Raw genomic sequence first — 23343 nt, forward strand, 5'->3', positions numbered from 1 at the left:
AGTTGTACAGTAACTGACAGTTATGTGTTGTAACGATCTCGTTGACTTTCATTGGGATGGTTACAGCCCAGAAATGTTCGCGACTCTACGTGTATGTATTGTTTATCTCTGAAGAGTCGAGACGAGAACAAGAGAGGATTTACAACTCGGGGCGAAACCAAGAGACTGCCAAGTTTCGCCTTTTTGTCATCTCCAAGAAATACAAACAAAATGGACAAGGGAAAGTAGTTGGCAATTTTTCTTTATTCCAAGAGGGAAAGTCAAGTGACCACATTTGACCCTCTGACCCATGACCGCAGCCATTTCGCTGACTGGATTAACAAAGTCTGGATATCTATATCCATGGAAAGCATATATGATGTTGAGCCAGGTGTCACAAGGTAAGGCGATAACAGTTATCTTTCTTTAAGAAACGAAGAAGAAAAACATGTTCTCTTAACTTCACACATGGTCAACAAGGTGCAGTGTTTCTCCAGTGTTTGATCTAAATTTTCAGTTTTTGTTCCTGTGTGAGAGAAAAGCCATTTCTTCTCTAATTCTACTTTTATTGGTGTTGGTCCTCCACGAAAATGGTACCTAAGGGTCTCTTTCATAATATGTTGTGTTGTTATGGTGATGATCTGAAAGAAAACATTCCCCGTATCTTCTTTGTTCTTGGCAGAGTTAGAAAGGTTACTCCGAAAAATAACGCAGTAGCCTTACTTTCTTTGTTTGCTTGCTTAATGTCTACATTTACAATTGTATATACACACAGTGGAGAGGAACGTAAGTCCACTCCATTTTGATGCATTTATTGGTTTATTTTACTTCGCTTTTCAACCACTTTTGACTAATCGCAAAGATGAGGATGAGTGATAAAATTGATGAAGGGACACTCAAAGAACACCCATGACCAGGCCGGAATTCGAACCCAGGATCCCTGACGTCACTACGCACGGAGTATGCTCTTGAGTCTGTTTCTTCAGATTTGATTGTCAGATTATGAATAGGTAGGCTGCATCTGCTGTGCATGAACTTACGTTTTAGTGTGTTTTTTGTTTAACTTTATGTCTATTATTTTGGAGACTCGAGAAAAGACCGAGACAAGAACATAAAGTACAAGGAGAGTACTTGGACACAGTTGCATGAATGTAAACATAATTTATATGCTTCATTATCCGTTCGAAAAAATCAAATCCTAAGAAGCATTTTAAAAGGGAGATTAATAAATCGTTAAAGATGCAGCACACACACACTCACACAGTGACGGGGGGCGGGAGGGCATAGACAAAAAAGAGCGAAGTGAGGAGAGAAAGAGAACCAAGTCGGAAAGGAGAAGAGTGATATTGGGAGAGGAACAGATAGAGAGGAAGAGAGACGGAAATGTACTAAGGGGGAAATGGACAACATTAGAGGGTATTTTGTCCAGAGCAATCAAGTAGAATCATTTAGTAATCAAGTACAATAATTTTGTTTCAGAATGTTTGAATAATTAATTCGGTGTACAATTCGACGAATGTTTCCATTTGCTCAAACTATTTGTTTTTGTTTCTTTCCTTACGGACACTATAAGATATGCAATTCAGAGATAAGATTTATTTCAAAGCACTAACTTTCCACTCAATTAAGGCATGCTACATGTGAAAAGTATGCAATTATTTTGAAACTAATTTAGATAACATATCCTTGATTATTATTACCATTCACTCTAAGTTATTAATTTTATTATTTTCTTTAAGAAGCAATAAGAAACTTTCATCAATTGGAATTAAAAAATACCTAAGGTGTTTGTTATAATCCAACAGAAAGTATTTTGTCAAAGAAGGAATGTGATGGCTAGGGTTCGGAAGTTGATTAAGAATCCTATTTTTTTGCCGAGCCTTCAAAACAATGCAAAGTTTCATATCAGTCCTCCTTCAGCTAGAACCAGAGAACATTGCTTTTATTTTGCATTTTCTGGCCTTCTTTGTCTCTCAGTATCTTTTGCCAATTTTGTTGAATTTTTCTTCATTTTTAAGACTATTTCAACTCACTGACACAAATGAAATCTGGATTTGTTCTTTAGCAATCTAAAGTATTACCCCCAGGCAAGGGAATGTCTGTGGTATTACCTAAACATAGTTTGTCCTAAAGTAACCGAAAGATGCAATCCTCGCAGCAAGGAAGTAACCCTAACCAAACAAATAATTGTCATAAAAAACAAAATGAGTGAAGAATATGAAAAATTTAGGATGATGAAAAACACAAATCACCAGGAAAAAAACAAAAATCTGAAAAACTGTACAAATAATTCATTAAAGATCAGAAATCAAACACACTGAAAAATGAAATTGTAAGAACAGAAACTAAACAAAAGTAATATGGAACATAGCGAATACTCAACGCAATAATAGGAACTATGATGAACAAAACATAGAGGTCATAAAGGATGAAAATCAAATAACTAAACCAGATATGTAACTTGTTCACTTAACATTTTGTAAACTCAACAAACTCGGATGTAGATAATGGTAAACATGAACATACACACAAAACTTTCACATTTAAAATCATGTTAAATACCATGTACATATTAGAAACAAACATCAAAAAGTTGTAAGAAGCCTACAAAATAAGAAATCTCATGGACCAGACGAATGGTCATCAGAACTTGTAAAATCTAGATGTGAATACATAGTGAAACCCTTGCTCTATGCAGTTAATGCAGTATTAAATAGCGGAACATTTTCCAAAGTTCTTAAAAATAGTATAGTTAGTCCCATATACAAGAAAGGGGAAAATACCAACATAGAAAATTATAGACATCAACATTTTCAAAAATAATACAAAAAATAATATCAAATAACACCGTAAACTTCTGTAACAAATATAATATCATAAACCGATTTCATCATGAATTTCAAAAAGGTAAATCAATAAATATAGCCTTATCACAGATAATTGAATACATATCTCACACCTTAGTGATACATGAAGTGGCAAACACAGTTTACCTTGACCTTTCCAAAGCATTTGACATTTTAAATCATAATATGTTAATGAAGAAACTGAATGATATAGGAATAAGGATGACAGCTTACGATCTAATAAAAATCATACTTACAAGACAGATATCAATAAAGCCAAATACGTTTTAATATACATAGTACAGTCACTAACTATAAAACAGAAAATAGAAAATTGTCAAGGGTAGTACCCCAAGGATCAATCCTGGGGCCATTGCTTTTTATATTGTACATTAACGACATACCACAATACACAAATGCAAAGATTATCACTTATGAAGATGATACAACAGTAATACCCAGAGGTAAAGATATAAATTAACTAGAAATCATAACTTTTATCATGATCCATCAGCTAACACAATACTTTAAAATCCATGGAATAATAATATGTAGTAATAAGATTAAATTTATGGTATTTAACAAAAGCAAAAACACTGACTTCAATACACACAAAAAATGGCATTGACGGAACACACATAGAACCTGAAAGTGCAGTGAAATTGTTGGGGTTCACATTAGATAGAAGATTATCATATGATGAACAGATCAACAATTTTTATATTGTACATTAACAACATACCACAATACACAAATTCAAAGATTATCACTTATGCACACATTTAGAGAGAGAGAGAGAGAGAGAGAGAGAGAGAGAGATTACAAAATTTTTCAAATAGTTATGTGTTCCGCAAATTAACAGTGTTTTCAAATTTCCATTAATTTTCATATACCAGCGACATTGAGAAGTTATGATAATTCTATGTTTAGAAAATAATATATTTTTAAATTAAATGTTACATATTAGCAATTATTATTACAATAAGAAAGATGTCTAAATGTGAGTTAACGCAAAAAATAATAAAAGGACATTTTAAAATCACGACTGGAGTTCGAAGGAAGTTGGGACAAGGATTAAAGGTAATGAACTGTTCTGTCTTAATCAGTGAATCTGATGTCTGGTAGCCTTTCATCAGTGGTTATAAGAGTAAAACTACACAATATTGCACATTTCAGACTTCTGTTAGCCTTCGTCGATGTATTTTCATAGGTTTTTAAAGGTTCACATTTAAATATTTCATGGTTCGAAGGGGAGGCATGGCCCCCATGCCCCCTTCCCTGGGTACGGGGCTGGTTTGAGATATGCTAGCAATGGAATTTAAATTCACGAAACAACAAGGGAGGAGAAAATAAGTTTATTTATTTATTTGTCTTTATTCGGTAGACCCTTGGTGAAAGAGTATGGAAACCATTAATTTCAGAGATTGTTACATTTCTATTATTTACCAAAAATGTTACCTTGTATTCATTACATATATACATATTCACACACATTAACATTAGAACTAGGAACATTTTTAGGACTGCAGATTTATAGCATTGCAATATTTTGTGGATTCTGCTATACACAATGAAATAGGCAAGCAAATTATGAAAATGATATGGAAAAATATAAGTAATAATATGTATAGATAAAGCCATAATTGGATACATTCTGACTACAGGTTTACAGTCGCAGAATTTTGTGAAAAATTTGCAAAATTAAATAGGTGTGTTTACATAATAAACATGTATGTGTTTACATAATAAACATATATGTGTTTACATAATAAACATATATGTGTTTACATAATAAACATATATGTGTTTACATAATAAACATATATGTGTTTACATAATAAACATATATGTTTAACATAACAAAAAATGTGCAAGGAAAATAGCTATTTACAATGTTTTACTTGACAGATTCACCTAAGTAATAGGTGAATTTTCTTTGCACATTTTTTAATACTCAAGAAATATATGAAAATGCGGATTCCAATATGTAATAAAAATTGAATGATAGAGATTGAGAAATATGTTGGTAACTGTTCTGAATCTATTGCATTATTAACAGGAGTGGTGTGGAAGGTTTGGGAGTGTTTTGGACCAAGATGTTCTCTTGAGGTTGGGGGGTCGATGATAGACGACCCCAGGTTTATCCTGAAAGATGTCCCTGGTGTCAGGATCACTGTGCAGGATTTGGAAGAGGGAGTGGAGGGTATGTCTGATTTTCGTGATGTGGGGATTGTATTGGGTGATCAGAGCTGTTGGATTGGTCTTGAGTTGTTTGGTGCTGTTGTGGGAGGTGGCTCTTGTGATTTGTTTGTTGGTGAGGGTGGAGGGGTAGCCAGGGTTGGTTAGGGCTTGGTGCAGGTGTAGGTTGTAGTTTTGGGGAGATGAGGGAGGGGGATGAGTTGAGGCGTTGACCTCTGAGAGCTAGGGAAAATGGGATGGCTTTTTTGGTGTGATAGGGGGTGTGAGCTGGAGTAGTGGAGATACTGGAGGTGGTTGGTTTGTTTGATGTGTATGGAAGTTACCAAGTGGTCTCCCGCAATGTGGATGTCCACATCTAGGAAGGTCACTTGGTCTTTGGAGTGGAACCAGGTGAATTTTTGGGTAGTAAAGTTGTTCAATTGGTTTAGGAATGTAGTGAGGGAGGGTTCACCATGTGTCCAGAGGAGGAAAATGTCATCTATGAATCTTAGCCAGAGGAGTGGTGTCAGTTGTTGGGAGTCAAGGAATTCCTGTTCCAGCCTGCCCATAAACATTTTCAGTTCTGGACCCTCCCTCAAAAAGTCCTGGGTGCAGGCCTGTCTCAAACATTTAAATTTCCGTGATTTTTAAGTGAAATGTTTGGCAATGTTGTGTTGGTCAAGACATCATTTGTACCACTCATTATGACCACAGGATCCTTTGCACCCAGCACTTTTGCATCTTAAACTATTTTTTTTTTTGTTTTGTGTGTGTGTGACATCTTCATTCCTTCCACTTGGTTTCAAAATAGCACTCCAGAGCATGTTTGGTGTACTTTCATTTATTTGTTGAGCTAGATTAACCCCATGACTCTCTGCATATGTGACAATGTTCCTTATTTGGTTACTTTCTTTGTGTTTCACAGGCTTCGATAAGTTGTTACACTTTTTTACTGCGTACCTTCTTTGCGGCAGATTTGTTCATTGCTAGAAAATCTTTTTTATTGTTGGAGTTTTTTCATCTGCAATGTATTGTAACACAGAAAACTGATTTTTGTGTTCTGGTATTGCACTTGGGAAATATTGTTCACAGTAAGTTCCTTTCTGCAGACAGGGTTTTTAAATCACTTTAAACGAGATTTGACTAAATTACTCCATCTTCCTTGATGAGCACTCTTGGGTGAAGAAACCTGAGTCAAATCACGTTTGATGCAATTCAAAAACCCCGTCCGTGTAACGGAACTTACTGTGAATCATATTTCCCACTTTCAATATTAAAACACAAAAATCAGTTTGCTATTATCCAGATTTCGTGACTTCTCACTCAAATATGTCAGTTACGAATATCTTGAGTTTGAGGCAGATTTCTGCAAACAATTCATTTAGTGTAGATTTACTGTTATTCACAATAATTGTTAGCATTTTGGTATAAGTCATCAGAATGATGTATTTTTGTGTATTAACTACCTTGAAAGAATTTGAGTTCCTTTATATACCTGGGAGAGGGGAGTAATGGCAGCCACATTCACCTCCACAAAGAGTCGAGGTTGAGAACATATGTGTCTTACTTCCATGTCTCCCCCTCATATGCCTTCACAGCATGTTGCAATGAGCAGGAGTTAGCTTTATCTTCTCTTCTTTTTTATTTCGGGCTAAAATGTATCACATTTTTTTTCAAACTTGATAACTGTTATTTCAGATGGAGTTCACAACAGAAATGGCCATGGCACAGATGTCTGGCCAACCTCGGCAACAGCAGAAACCAAAACAAAGGCCAACAAGGCAGAGGGGAGCGTATTACTGAAGAGGGAACTGGGCCTATTCAGTGCAGTGAATCTTATTGTTGGAGTTATGATTGGTAAGTATATAATTCTCATTTTCTAGAACTCAAATGTTCATGTGCTAAGAATCAAATGCACGTTATCTTTCTTCACATCTACTTCATAGTTACATGTACGAGGGAAGTTCAACAATTATTGTCCCTAACATAGAAGGAATGATCCAAAACAAGTGAAATGTTTTATGTGTCGTATATAACTCTTTGAATGATTACACACAAAATTTCAGCCATGTAGGATCTATAATGTTAATGTTATGTTATGTTTTTCAGGACAAGTTGAGCCCTGACTGAGAAAATCGAAAAATCGGAACTGAGAGCCATCATAAAGTACTGCTGTTCAGAGAAAAATTTGGCCTAAAAGAAACCCGGGAAACTTTCTTGGTAGATGTGTGACTGCAGATGAAACCTGGGTACACCATTATAACTCTGAATCAAAACAACAGAGCATGCAGTGGTGGCAGCATGATTCTCTGCCCCCCCCCCCCAAGAAATTCAAGACAATGCAATCAGCTGGCAACCTTATGGTCACCATTTTTTGGGATTCCAAGGGAGTATTGTTCATTGACTACCTCCAGCACCAAAAGACGATCACAGGTGACTATTATTCGCAATTGATTACAAAAGTGAGGGATGCAATCAAGGAGAAACGCAGAGGGATGTGTTACAGGAAAGTGCTGCTGCTGCAAGACAATGTTCCAGCCCACAGAAGTCATCTAACAGCCGCCGATGTTTCTGGATTTGAACTAATTGAGCACCCTCCCTACTTTCCAGTTCTTGCCCTGAGTGACTTTCATTTGTTCCCAAGGCTGAAGCAGTATTTAATGACGGCTGTCACTTCCGATTTTTCCATTTTCTCAGTCAGGGCTCACCTTGTCCTGAAAAACATAACATTAACATTATAGACCCTACATGGCTGAAATTTTGTGTGTAATCATTCAAAGAGTTATACATGACACACAAAAAAATTCAGTTGTTTCAGATCATTCCTTCTATATTAGGGACAATAATTGTTGAACTCCCATTATATAATAAGGATGTCATACATGCGTTGCAAACAATTAACTCCACCTAAAATTTATTCCATCTAGTACTAGTTGGGTCCATTGGACCCAGGTGGGTATTTCTACACATTTTGTTAACAAAATATTTTTGACTTGGACCAAAATCAATTTCTTGCAATTATTAATCCCTTTTTAGTACACTAAAATAAAATTGAAATGATTTTTCCATTCAGACGGAAACTGCTTTGTTAAATTGTATCATGTATGTTTTGTACAAAATATAAAAGAACAATGAGTTTTTTATATTTTTGTGCAAATATATTCTTTCAGTTAAAAGTCTATTTGCTCACTTTACGAAACACTTTTTAGTACAAGAAATTAAAATTGCAATGACAATATTTTCTTTCAGAGAAGAAAGAAGTATGTTACACATTACTATGTGTGTTTTATTGCAACAAACTAAATTACAGTAACTTTCAAAATTGGAATCAGAACTTAGTTTGAGGCAGATTCCCATTTACTAAACATATCTCAGTACAGGAAACCAACATTGGAACACGTTTCAGGCTTAACCCAAGTATTTTTCACACACATCCTTTCTGTGCTCAGAACAATTATTAATTTTGCATTTGCTGCAAGCAGAGGCCATCGGGAGATGCAGCGATGACAAAGCAAAATGATAAGAATATTGCTTTTTAAATATTTTAGAGAAGAAGTAAAAAAATAAGTCAGAATATTCAACTATTAGTGTAAAATTTGTCAGGTGACACCATGAAACAGACAGAAATATGCAAGGAATGAGCTAAGTTTAGCACATCGAAATGAGAGGTAAGTTCTACCTCCCGTGGCCAACCACCCCGCTACATTTCCTGTTCAGTGCAATGGTGTCAGGCAGCACAAGTCATCCCAGAAAATGTGCGAATCCAAGGTCCTTCAACTACTGGTTTCGTCCGCTCTTGAAGGTCTGGTTGTAAGATATCTTTTTTTCGGCAGGGTTTCTGTGACGTCATCAGGATGAAACTTCTCAGTGTCTGCTATTTCCAGCAATGTAAAGCATGCAATGCTCTTGATTTTAAGATAAAACACACACACTGAAGATCGTCGCAACACAACTTACAGAGAATACATGAAAGTAATGGTGCATAGAAAAATTAACCAAGCAAAAGCATAAATTTACCCACGGTTAGTGCTGGAACGAACTAAAATAAGAGCAGCTCTGGATGCATTGTATTTCATTCATAGTATTTCTCCTTTAAATTTATTGGATCTTAAGGTTCAACTATCGATTTCGAAAAAACGTTATTGCTTTACAAAACACGTAGTACTTCCTGTTGCTGTTTTGCTGTACTGCTAATGTTTTTTACTGTTTTTAGTAGTCCAACTGTTTCTACTATTTTCAGTAGATGAACTGTACTGCTAATGGTTTCTACTGTTTTTGGTAGTCCAACTGTTTCCTCTATCTTGTTGAACTGTACCCTTAATATTTTCAGTAATATAATTGTACAACTAACATATTTTATTGTGTTCAGTATATTGCTGTCTGAAAACAGTTCTCTTGTCAGTAATGAAAATTTTCTTATCTATACAACTGAAAATGCAAGGTAAAAATCATATAAACAAATAAAATAATTGTATGGTAAAGCATGTTGAACTTGCTACTTAGGAATGTGTTCACACAACAAAGAAATCAAATAAAGTAAACACATTTTTAAGTGTGTAGCTTCATTGTGTTTAACGCACTTGTAGAAAATTGAAAAACATACTCCTTTATACATAAGTTGACATTGTTCTTCCTATATTCACACGAAAACAGCAAAAAAATAGTTTAAATGAAGACCTGACCCTCAAAGCTTGCAAATTAAAACAACCAAACACTGTTTATTACGTTGATGAAAAATTGGATCCTTTCTGCAATTGCATTACACAGATATAATAATAACCATGAAATTTCCATGCTGAAAAAAAATGATATGATTTTGTATTCGAACTGCTTGCTGCTTTAAGGTTGAGTTATTTCTTAAGAAACAATTGTAGAAACTTATTCATTAAGATATATCTGCCTTCAGTAGTATTAATTAGAAAAACAGTAGAAATTCAGTTCATGTACTGTCTTTTCCAATTCACTTCAAAATCACTGAAAATATGGTGTCAAGAATTAATTTGTCTACTCTTGGAGTCAATAAGTAATTATATAATAAATTGTAGCAAGTACTATGCATTATTATTCACATTGTTTCTTCAGTACAGTAACCCTACTGCATAGTACAGTATTCCTTCTGTAGAGTACAGTAGATCTACAATAGAATTTCAGTACATTTCACAGTACACAGTAGAAATTCAAAAACAGTAGAATTTGTCTACTGAAGACAGTAGAAATTTCCAGCAGGGTGATCAAGATTTTTTTTTAAGTGAGAGACATATTTACTCAGACAGACCCTTTTTTCTAGCACATCTTACCTTCACACTAAAATATTCAAAAATATCAGGAAAAATGTATTAGGCTAACTAAGTTTAGTCTTCCTTATTTCACGATCACATACTCTGTAGATGAAAACGGATTTGGCCATCCCTACTTCACACATCATGTGCGAGCACTGCTATCATCATTATCAATGTAGGAATTATTTGGTGTAATACCATGTAATTCGGATTTTAAATCATATTCGTAATATTATAGTAAAAATGTTAGCAACCTGAAATATAGTATAATCGATAGGATTTGGTCTCCCAAATTTTCAGAACTTCTCATCAGAGGGAAACTGAGAATATTTCATTTTCTTGAGATGGTGTGGACATGCGTTTACAGCACCCTGATACTAGAATGTGAATCCCAACATAACGCATGGCCTTGACCTTTACATTTGAGAAAAATCACCCCCCCCCCTCCCTTCCCTGCACTGTTGAAAGATTGACCCTGATGTTTGGCAAGTCTTGCAATGACTACGTAAAAATGTCATGCTTTGCCACTGGCTGCAAGTGGTTCTTGTCTTGAAATGTTTATTTGATGGGCAGATCCTGCATTGAGCTTTCTTTTTAGATTGTTCCTCCTCAGCAGGCTGTTTGCTTTCTTGCGGACTTTCTTCTTCATTGTTTGTCAGTTGTTTTCCAAGTAAAAATCAAGAAGTTCCAGCGTTGTGTTTTCTTATTCCTGTCTCCCTTTGGCAATGAGCAGCAGACAATACAGGCAATGAAGCATGTTGTGTAAAACTACCATAGAACATCTTCTTGTCATTTGTCTTGTGCTGTAACCATGGGTCATTTGGTCCATAGTATCAACGCATGACTTCGTTGTGTTGTAATAGAGATGTGTTTCACTCTCTGTTGTAGTCTCCACCTCAGGTTGATCGTGCAATCTTTGAGGAATAGCTGATTTTTGGGCACAAATCACCCCTTGATAAAAATAAAAGACAATGTACCATTACATGTAGACATGTATGAAAACTACATAAATCACTGCAAAAGTACTAATAGTCAAACTCCAATTGTAATAATATAACTACAAGTGCACAGCGCAAGTTAGTCTATGAAGTATATATTGAACTAGAGATAATGGTATTCTGCCCGAAATACATACACGGGACCAATGGACCCAGTTGGGACTCAAAGCTATATTTTTCTTTAGGTACCAAAAACTTTAAAAATATTTATACAAATATGTAATACAAATAAGCACAATATGGAAACCGTCATGAAATGACAATATTTCGTAATGAATAGTTTGGGTATGATCATCGATCAAAAATGTGTACAGGTCTGGTCTGGATTCCCAGAGTTAATTATGTTGTTTATTGCTTTTCACACAATAAGGGCTTTTGTGGAACCTTTTCTAGTCCCCTTTAGTCCAAATGTTCTAATAAATCTTTATCACTTCTCCTACACAAGGAAAGATGTATTTACCACATCTAAGAAACTTATACTGTTTGATGTCTAAATTGTGTGTGTGTGTATCAGAGGCATATATTCTTGGCTATCTAGGCTATCTGCAAAGCCCAGACTCAATGAATAAAATACAGAAAAAAATATATATCAGAAAATGTTCATAAAATTGTTCATTTCAATAAGAAGATGGGCCGATTTCTTAAAGGAGTTGGAAACATTCCCTGCTTTATTTGAATTCGCGAGACAGCAGGCAAGGCAACTCCACGGGGGTGACAGGCAGGCTTGAGGGCAAACCAATTTTTCCCAGCATGTAATTTCTCCAGGATTGGAGAATTGTAAAGCAAAACTGTTACAGGAGAGAGAACAAGGTTGCATATGGGGTGGGGGGAACCCTCTGAACTTCCTCAACAGTCTGGGTCAATGTTCCAAACCAATTTTTCCCAGCACGTAATTTTCCCAGGAATTTTGAAGCCAAATTATCGCAGGCAAAGGGAAAATGTGTCATATGGCAGGACAAGAACATCATTGAACACTTGCAGAGGAATTGAAAAAGAGGTCGTTGACCTTCAAACAACTAGAGATACAGTGGGGAGTAGAAAATTGTTGGCTGAGCCAAAATGGTTTATGAGTGCATCTAAAAATTACCAAAATGACAAGGACCAGTTCTAGTCTAGATCGCGTCGAGTGGTCTTGGTGCATGGAATTTATTTAGAGGCAACGTATGAATACAGTAGTGAGTGGATTGTATTTTCATGAATGATATGTGCTGTGTTGTGTAGTGAACTGAAATGAATGACATAATTAACAAGCTGTGTATTTGGCTTACAAATGATGATAAGCTCCAAATCGTTGTGAATTTTTCTTGTATTTCCACTTTATGAACAGATAGTCTAATGGCGATCGGACCTATAGTTAAAGTGGTATCTAAACCACCATGTATCGAACCTGGGACCCCTTAGTTTCAAGGCAATGACATTACCACTGCACCAACAAGGAGTATCCAAACTTATAATCGTGAAAATAGGTAGGTTGAAAGTTTATTTTTATACTTGTATATAGGCCTACGTAATATTTCACAATATGGGCCTCTTATTTATGCAAATAATAATGAAATTCTTGAAATTCTTTCCTTACTGACAGTGTACATTTCCATGATTTATTTATGAGGTATATATTTTTAATGAGAAAATCACTTCACTTCAACCCACCACCCCAAATGAGTTAAAAATAACAACACCCCCACCAGCAAATGTTTGTCCTATCGAACACTCTGATATGGTGTGATAGCCCAGGTTCTTAACCCAGTATATGCCATTGGTATGTATGGTCATAGTGGTGTGTTAAATGAAAGATTATATTTTCATATTTCTCCATATTTTGCAGGTTCTGGCATTTTTGTGTCTCCAACAAGTGCACTCCAGCGATCAGGATCTGTTGCACTTTGTCTCATAGTTTGGTGTGTGTGTGGAGGAATTTCACTCTTAGGTACGAGCAGAACAGACTTTGGAAAGTGACTATATTATACATAACATATAACTTGTAGGATGTATTGCATGGGTGATCTTCAAGCATTCTTTACTTGTGACCATCTAAAATTAACAATAGTCTTCATTAATTTCCTTGATAAATTTAATATGTTTCAATATGAAAATACAGGAGAAGGAAATTCAAAGCAAATGCCGTACTTGAGAAATAATGGAAAAAGAAGACATATATATCAAGATTAAAATTGTATTTCTGACTTTTTAGAAAACTACATTTTTTCATTACTTGTTTCCTGTATGTAAATGTAAGTGTGTTACTGTGAAAAATTCTCATTTCAAAAAAGTAACTGGTTACAGTCACTCAAGAAATGAATTGTTACTTGTAACTGCATTACAAGTAAATTATTTCCAAACAAGGTTTGAAAAGTATAAATTGACAAGAGTGGAGGGTCCACTGGATGATTGTCACAGATTTGTGTGAGCCACATCTTCAAATAAAACATGTATTCTGATGCTGACATTGTTATTACAGGTTCCAGTAACACTAGTCACTACGTCTACACTTTCATTTATTGTTATCATTTTACATTTTTACAGAGTATACCAGACTGATATTGAGTTGGCTGTGGCTATTTTGACCTATTCCTGATTCACACTGTGAAATCCATACAAATTACATAAATATTCTTGCTTTAACAGTTTTTAAGTAAGCCACATGCAAGGACCCAAAATTGCTAATCCCTCACTGACCTTTCCCTGCTGCGAGCTGGAGAGAAAGAGATCTGTGTATCTGTGTTCAAGAGGGGAGAAAACTTAGCTTTACACTGATGGGATTATTATTTTACTTCTTCTCTTATGAATATCAAACTTATGATGGTGTTGAAAAACACATTAATGGAACAGGGCAGGTTGAAGATTTCGTTTGTGTTAGGAAAGTAGAAATTTCCATTCGATTAGCTCTAACTTGGAGTTGAAATTGTTTGTCCACAAGGAATACATGGGAAGTCTATAAATAATTATTTGTTATATTAGCCCAAGTAACCAAAGTGGTTGAAACAATGTTGGGCCAACTGTACTGAAAATGGTTGGCAAAACAAAAGACTATACAGTTGGACAACATTAATTTTGGCTGCTTTTCTAACATTAGTTCAACGTGTGGTGTTTATGTTCATATGTTTTTTATGTTGGGCCAACGTATAGTTTTCTGTTGGAAAAACCTACTGATAACTAAATTATAGATAGGTTTGTGTTCTGATATATACTGTGAGGCCAAACTGTAACACAAATTATATGTGTAAAATAAAATAAAAGTACACAGCACTCTCTCAATCAAATGATATTGTTTTCAAGGTACCTTCAAGTGGTAGCACAAAAAACTTTCTTGAGTTTACTTAGTTTTATACTTTTCATGATATTTAGTCTGCATATAACATTGTGCAACCACCTTGACAAGGATAACTGTAACAATATTCTTGTTCTGCTACAGCGAAACAGACAATCAATAAGAAATTCCCAACACATCTTTCATCCATGGGGACTGACAAAGGACTGGTGAGTGTCTATAAGTTAAGAATAGCCTCTGCTTTCATTAAAGGAATATTATATTTTCAGTATGTACTGTGACTGAAATACTAGAAAAGAAACAATGTTACATGTCACTTATTTTACACTCTAGTTTTAGCAGCATACTCTCCAAGTAACCAAAAGTGGTTGGCCCAACATTGAGCCAACCGTACTGAAAATGGTTGACCAACTGCTGGCCCAATGCAAAAACATAACATTGGCCAATGGTAATTTTGGCAGTGGTTCCAATGTTGGGCCAACATGTGGTTTTTACATATGGCTTTACTATGTTGGCCCAATGTATGGTTTTACATTGGCCCAAAGTACTAAAAACTAAAGAGTGGATGGATTTGTTTTCTGATATATACATAATTTATGGTGAGGCCAAATGTAAACAATAGTTTAAGATATTTACGAAATTAAAAATAATACACAGCACTTTCGCAGTCACATGGTATCATTGTTTTCAAAGCACCATACTTTCAAGTGGTAGCACAAAAACCTTCTTACTTATTTTTCTATCTTTCATGGAATTTAGTCTGCACATAACATTGCTTAATCACTTCACAATAATACCTGTAAGAATGTTCTGGCTCACTACAGCAAATGAAACAAATAATAAGCAATTCCCAAGACATCTTTCATGCATGGTGGCTGACAAAGAACTGGTGAGTGACTCCCAGTCAAAAATAGCTTCTACTTTCATTAAGAATATATTATATTTCCAGTGTGTACTGTGACTGAAATATTCGAAAAGAAACACTGTTACATGTCACTTATTTTACACTCTAGAATTTTCAGCATTCTCTTGAAAGTTGTCTTAGCATTAAAAAGTTGTTTATAAAACTGATGTTGGTTCACGTTTCCATGGTTGGGCAAATGTTGGCAACCACTGTTGGCCCAACATAATATCAACGTCAATTTGCCAACCAACATAAAGCCAACCTTTCCCACGTCAAAAGTGGCGTTGGCCCAACGGTAGTGGTTACTTGGGTCATGAAAGTTGTCTTTACATGAGAAAGTAGTTTTTAAACCTGATTTTGACTCTCTTTCCATGGTTTGGCAAACATTCACAAAAATTGTTGACCCAACATAAGACAAACTTGAATTTGTATTTAAATTTAAACTTTTCTCACATAAAAATTGCATTTGGCCAAACGGTTGTGCTCACTTAGGTTCTAGCTTATTAATAAATTTTAAAAACTGCTTCCACTTGTTACATGAGGAGAAATTTATATTCTCTTGTGCTATTTTTTTCAGTAACAGTTCCCATTCCAATGATATTGAAATAAATGAATACTTATTGTGAAATTGTCACTCTTTGGAAGTATCCAATGATTTGCTAACTCCGTCTTACAGTAGATATGAATGAAAGTGAAACTGCACATTCAATAAAGAAAACTTCACAGGTACTTCTTTGTGTTCTTAGGTGCCTTAGCATTTGCCGAGCTAGGAACATTTGTGCCAAAATCAGGAGCAGAATATGCTTATTTCCAAGAATCATTTGGACATCTGCACAGATTCTGGGGGCCGCTTCCTAGTTTCATCTGTTCATGGATATATGTCATTGTGCTTAGACCAGCAGAAGTAGCAGTCATCACCCTTACATTTGCAGAATACGTCTGCCAACCATTTTTTTATTGCCATCAATCTTTAGAGCCTAGCATGGAAGTTTTGCTGAAAAGAATGATCACCATATTAGTCTTGGGTAAGTAATTCCATGCTCATAAGATAAACTTGTGTTTAAATTAAGACTGAATTGTTACTACCAGAGTCAAAATTGGAAATTTCTAGCTGGGACAATGCTTGTTCTAGTTTGGAGATAGGTGTAGAATGCTTTATGATTTCTTCTTGAACTGGGAGTGTAACATCCCCCGCCCCACTTTGAGCACTGGTTACAACTTTGATTGAATGGACAAGTGCCATATTAATCAACAGGATGACTAGCACCAGTGATGCCGAGTATGAAGATTTTCTGGACAGAGGGTGTGCAAATGAAAAGTGTGTGTTGGGGGGAGGGGGTTAGTCAACAAATGAGTTAATGTGACTTGCCTCACATACACATATTCTATTGCTTCTAGTATGCAATTTTCAAGTTGTTAATATAATATGTTGTTACACATTTACTAGGGGAATGTGACGAGTATATTAACTCCCAGTACTTTCCCATTCATTTGGAATAAGATTTTTCAGTGTTCGAAATTAGACCTATATTTAAGCATTATTTGACTGGATTTTGGAAACGAGAAAGTAACTTAGTAGCAGTTAACATGACTGAACAGTTACTCAATTCTCGATAACAAATTATTTATAATGTTTCATGCATAAATTGCAAATCGGTTGTTATTTTTCAGTGCCATCAAAAAATGTACAATAATTTTCATTAAATTGTTATTATTCACAATTTTTTAATATAAAAGATATCAATATAGTAAATTTCAAAGTAACTTAATGTGCTTGAAATTCAATACATATTACAACTTTTTTTTCCAAGTCACTAAACACAGAGTTGTGATATGGCAAATATGATGATTGTTGAAAGAGTAATATTCTAAAATAAGCATATTTAATGGAGAATGCGAAGATTTTTTTTTACATACAAATGCTTGAAGAAAAGTAATTGTAAAAGTAACAATATCATTACAAGTTTTATTTCAAAAAGTAACTTAGTTACAGTTATCTGAAAAAAATAACTGGCATTGCAAGTAACTTGTTACTTCCAAACAATGCATCAGTCACCACAAAGTGACTCAAAATATAGTATATTTGGAAAACTTGGATTTCTGCAATTTTGAGGACCATGCAACATCGAATAAAATTAATACAATCTGAATTTATTTAAAATATTCCTTTATTCTTAAATTGGAATGTATTTTCGAAGGTGCAACCTTCTGGTTAGTATGGTTCAACTTTAAATCGAAATAGAAAAGGAAATAAAGAAAAAAATCTACACTGAATGTTGTGACGTTTTTCTGCGCGGATCGTAATAAACGGTATTACGTTAAAGTACCGCGTAGAAAAGCCTCACATTTCCTCCTCAAATCGTCGGTACACCTTGCGTCTGTGTTGTTGTATGTTGGTTGAGCGACTGACCGCTAGAGGTCTCCACTGGCCTTTTTTAGTGCTGCGATTACGAGCGAGGAAGCTCGGCAGTCCTGATTCAGCTGGCAGTCCCAAACCAACGACCGTGCCTTGAAGTAGACGGGAGAGACGACGTGTGTTCAGAGAGGAACAGTGGCTCGCCGGACGAGACTTATCTATCTACCGTCAGTTACACGTTGTAGTATTGGACTCTACTTTTTCTACTCGGACTACTATGAAAACTGGCTCATTTTATTGTACCGCTTGGCAGTAAAGAGGTAGAAAAACTGCATTTTTTTGGGGAAGGAGTGAATGCAGTGAGCGGACTTCACTTTGACGTTTGGACAGCTTACTCGACGTTTTCTTCAGTGCACGATTCATTGCTAGTACCATGGAGTTACAAATGGGACTTGACGATGAAGCAAGATTGAGTGGCAGCACACGGGATTGTGTACGAGTGTGAAGACTACCAAGGGAAGACACCATATCCATATTTGACTCCATACTAAAGAAGTTCAATAGGTCAGCGAGGACGAGTTTTCCCCGACTGTTGAGGTATGTACTTTTCAACCCACCTTTTTGCATAGGTGACAGTGAAGTGTGCGAGATAGATGTACGTCTTTCTGAACCGAGTTATGAGTTTAAATATTGGAAAGAAGGAGTGACAAATGTCATACAACTCAAATGATGGACAGAATAACGATGCATTACTGGTCAAATGAGTCTTCGTTGCGATTTATCTTGTGGAAAGTAAAAGCGGCTTTCAATCTTTAATTTTTTGTAAGCAAGGCAGGTCCTAGCGGAATTTAATAAAGTATCACAGGGAATGGGGAAATACAATTAAAATAATTGTTGGTTGGCACAAGGAATGATAAAAATAATCTCTCGTATATGTTCATAAAACAAAAAAAAAGGGAGAAAAAGGAATGCGAGCACCAAAAGTAAAAAGGGGGGAAATTTGTTACAAAGGAAATGTGTAGGATTCACATACTGTTAAAGATTGACCTTGTAAATTTAAATGTTGCGAATGCATGCGTGTTCTGATGATTGTCTTCTTCTTTTTTTTTTTTGCTCCCTTGCTGTTTAATGTATAGACCTTCGTAGTAAAAATAATTGTTGAATCTTTTGAAACATTATTGTGAGAATTAAATGGGAGAAATTGTTAATATTGTTCAATGTACATGTTTGTTGATTGAAATGCTAATCGATCTACGTTGCGGGGTTAGCATAATAAACTTTGACTAAGTGTCTCAAACTAAATATTGCAGTATATGTTGACCTTTTTTTCCAAAGAAAGAAAAATTGCCTTTTTTGTATTACAAGCTGGTCGAACTGTATTGTAATAAATTGTTCGGAGACGGAGTTGTGGTTATATTCACTCGTTGATTTAGAGTTAATTTTCCCAGAAATTCTTGAATGTATTTTTGCATTGAATGTATGTTTCAATATATCCCGTTTATCCGGATTGCATACCACGTTAAATTAGGTTCTCGTTAGAGACTGAGGTCACAGTGCTAAACACTTGTCATTAACCTCATAAAACCGTGACTTTTGTAACTGATTGGTTTTTCCTTTTTTTTAGCGTACGTATAATAAATTGGTCCACGGACTATTCCCGCATCTTCCTAAATTTTGATTGTTGTCCTTACGTACGCAACCATCACGTTACAATGTACACTTGCAAATATTAATCACGTGAGAATTTTTTTAACTCCAGATTTCTTGGATGGCATGCAGTTGTGTCCATGAAATTTTAGAACATCTTATAAATAGAAAAGAGAGGTAGAACGGATAACTTTAATTGCAATTTGTTATTTAGCATAACTTTTCTATATATGTAGGTTAATAGTGACAAAATAATGAATTACGCTCATGTGAAAATGTGATTCGTGCACTCAACATATGTGGTTGCAGACACAGCCCTGCTTTTGCATCATGTCAAGAAGGCACAACGTGTGTGTGAAGGTAGCATCACATGTATTCTCAATTTCATCCATAATAGATGCATGAAGTGTGGTCAGCACCATGCACCAGGCACTTTTAATGCATATTGTTGCCCCCAGGTATCCATTGATGGAGCCTGCATATGCAGGAATATCCTTGCAAATATCAACACTTCACGATCACCCACTCCAGAATATAACATGGGTCTCATGCACTGCAGACAACACATTACAATTCATTAAGCAGATGAGCTAACAGTAAGTAATAAGAGCTGTCTACTCCACTACAGCACTACATATGATGATTAAATCGAAATAGAAAAAGAAAGAAAGTAAAAAAAAATCTACACTGAATCTACACTTGCAGTTTGGCCACACTGTTGTCCTGTGTTTTCCCTTTTGATGGATTCTTTCTCTCCATTTCAGGGAACACTTCCAATCTTGCTGCTGGATTTAAAGGGACGAGTTTTGAACTAGAGATATAGCACTTGCAATCTACAGTGGTCATTGGGCTTACGATGGATGGCAAGTTACAACATTGGATGACCTCAATTTACAAAGCAAGATAAACACACACTTTCTGATACATAATATGCATTACTGTAGTTAATTTAAAGTAACATTATAGCATTCCTTATTTTAGAAAATTGATTTTGCTTGTTCAAAAAAGAAAAGGGTAAAGGGCAGGGGGGGGGCAATTTAGAGTAAAGTAAATTCTTTATAAGAGTTTAATATATTTATATCAAATGTACTCTAAACTTTTTTATCACATTTTAGATCAACTGTTACTGTTGTCACTGAAGAAATAAAACAGCCTGAAGTGTAAGTTTTCTTTTATATCTTATTAATTTTACATAAATACGATTTATTTGAAATATTTAATAGCAGCAGAGGCAAAAGTGATAATTGATGTTATATTAGAAAAGTGCTCCCTGTGCTTTGCACCATGCCATGAAGGCATATTGGGGTGTGGAATTAGGGCCCCACACTTTCTTGATCACAGCTGAAGGTGGGGGTGATGTGATCAGCACCATGCCCCTGGCCGCCTTTACCCCCCCCCCTTTTCGGAGTTTCCTCCAGGTACCAACTTTATAAGATGCTGGGTGTGCGCCGGGGCCGCTTGAACAGGTGGAAAAAATCCCAGTTCTCCCCCGCCGGAGATCGAATCCAGGTCTCTTGCATGGTAGTCAGATGACTGAGCTACTGCGGCTCAGTATTAAGAAAAGTACATATTAGAAAATACACCAATTAAATACAGAAGAAAAAGCAGTTAAAAAAAAGAATCCTTGAGTTAAATGGCTGAAGTAAATAAATATAGATATTTAGTCTGAGCTGATACCACTTACAACCAACATTGAGTTGTATCCCCCCCTCTTCCAATTAATGTCATATCCACCACTGAGCATTCTTCTAATTACAAACTACATATTAGAAGTTTTACAAAAACAAGTTTGAGACATTTTAAGTTGATCTTTTTCCACATGGTTGATCTTTTCCCACATGTGCCATAATCTTCAAAACTGTATACTTGATAAACCAAAATATGTCATGCATCAAACAGTTCATTAAGTGATCACAATCACATTTCTTGAAGTGCTGATGCAATGAATAGGACTGCAAAGCAGACTAGTAGAGTAAATTATATAGGAAAGAAATGTACTTTTGACACTGCTACTACCACCCTTATGTCAATAATAGGCCTCACTGCAAGAGAACCTAAACCATTTCGAGGCATACTGATTCCTGGCAATACTGACATCCAGTACACTCCAGTACAGCAAGGCCAGCAGTGCTGGCCCACAGCATTACAGTTACAAAATTACTTCTTTAACTTTTAGTTGTTCATTATTTCTTCCCTGTTACATCAACAGAATCAACCTGCCGTAGGCCTGTAATGTTCGTCCTTTTCCAATATGGGACCATCCACACCCTCTCGTGGCTTGTTGACAAAACATCTGCTCGGCGACTGTGACACATCACTTTGGCCTGCTTTGTAGCCAATGCCAGCAAGAATCCCCAAGAGAACCAGGCGACCTTGAATCAGCGAATAGGAGACTGTTTTATGTGGAGGGAAACCTCGTATTCCAATCGATAAGGGATGGAAGAAAGTCAGGGTGCCATCAGTAAAGTAGACTGATGTCCTCAGTGTTGCGAACTGTACGATTAAGTGTCCACACCAGCATTGTAGCATATCAACCAAGCAAGTTACAATTTTAATATTTTTAAATAAACCATAAAGTTTCAAAGCACACGAGAAACACAAAAATATGATTGCTGACATGAGTTTGACATATTCTATGTGTATATAAACGTTTCAGAGCATTCAGTCTATTAAGACATCACGTCCATAGACACATCCGCCAAATAAGTTCATAACACTGGTCGCGGTCACGTTTTTTTCCAAGTGCCTTGCGAGGTTAAAAGTTTCTCGGGCATGCTAATTTCTATTTGTTTTGTTTGTTTTTGTGGGAAGTTAGAGTGGTTATGTCAAAACCAAAAGCTTAAAAAACTTTAGTACTGCCATTGTTTACTATTTTCTACGGAATGAACTATGGTGCCAAAATAGTTCTGTGAATATTACAATATGCGAAAATCGTAAAAAGTGATTCAATCATCTGTGTTCGTGTTTTGCATTAAATTCGTTTGACAACAGGCCAAATGAGGTTCGAACAACTGTGCCAGGACATTCACCTTTCCCTTTCAAATACTCTGTGATTGAAGACCATCTTAAAGTACCAAAGACTTGTTAAGGAAACAGAATCAGGTAGAGTGCTCATATTTCAGTATGAGATATCATGTAGAAGCAATGGATTCTTGGTTTTCTTAACCTTAACCAGCCCTCTTAGCAGAATGGTTAGCACATTGCGCTACAATGCTAGGAGTCCCAGGTTCGATTCCCTCCACGAGCATGGATGTTTGTGAGTGTCTATTCATCAATTTTATCATCTCATCACTCATCCCCATCTTCACAAATTAGCCAAAAGTGGCACAAAAAGCCAAGTAAAATAGAGCAACTAAATTAATCTTAACTTTTCAGGATCTGCTTCCCCAACAACAAAAATCACCGCACGCCACTACTGACATCAGACCTTAGATCTCACTAGATAAATCCATAATTAAGTGAAGAAGGAAACAATATAGTTTCCAGAATAATTGTGAATTTTGTTCTGTAGTTATTCCATTTTAACTACACCGGGTGGTGAATGGTATCAGGTGGCAAATTCTGGATTTGAAATCCATCAGATTTAGATCAGACTGCACATGCCTAATTTAAACCAATAATGACATATCTGCCCACTTCTACCTAGCTTTAGATAATCAGTAGGCCATGTTAAACATAAACATGTAAGTCTAATTTTTAATTTTTCATCTTTTTCAGAAACATCCTTAGAAGCATACTGATTGGAGTTCCTCTTGTGTCACTGGTATATGTTATGATGAACATGGCTTACATGGCTGTGCTCACTGTGCCAGAGATGGTACAAGCACCAGCTGTTGCTGTGTTAAGAATGGGCTATCTTTTAAATCTTCAATTTCATCTTGGAGATAA

The 23343-nt window shown here is 35.7% G+C and overlaps 1 protein-coding gene across 1 annotated transcript in view; it reads left to right on the forward strand.

The window, feature by feature from the left end:
- Positions 1–289: 289 nt before the first annotated feature.
- LOC145983620 (b(0,+)-type amino acid transporter 1-like) overlaps positions 290–23343 on the forward strand; it is a 55549-nt gene continuing 32495 nt past the window's right edge. Inside the window, 8 exon segments of the mRNA XM_083116682.1 lie at positions 290–380; positions 6702–6860; positions 13106–13207; positions 16199–16477; positions 20220–20261; positions 20264–20330; positions 20583–20615; positions 23173–23293. Of these exon segments, the coding sequence (XP_082972808.1) occupies positions 290–380; positions 6702–6860; positions 13106–13207; positions 16199–16477; positions 20220–20261; positions 20264–20330; positions 20583–20615; positions 23173–23293 (894 nt within the window).

The sequence above is a fragment of the Lepisma saccharinum genome, chromosome 2 (assembly GCF_977018435.1).
Source record: "Lepisma saccharinum chromosome 2, izLepSacc3.1, whole genome shotgun sequence".
Taxonomy (NCBI): Eukaryota; Metazoa; Arthropoda; class Insecta; order Zygentoma; family Lepismatidae; genus Lepisma; species Lepisma saccharinum.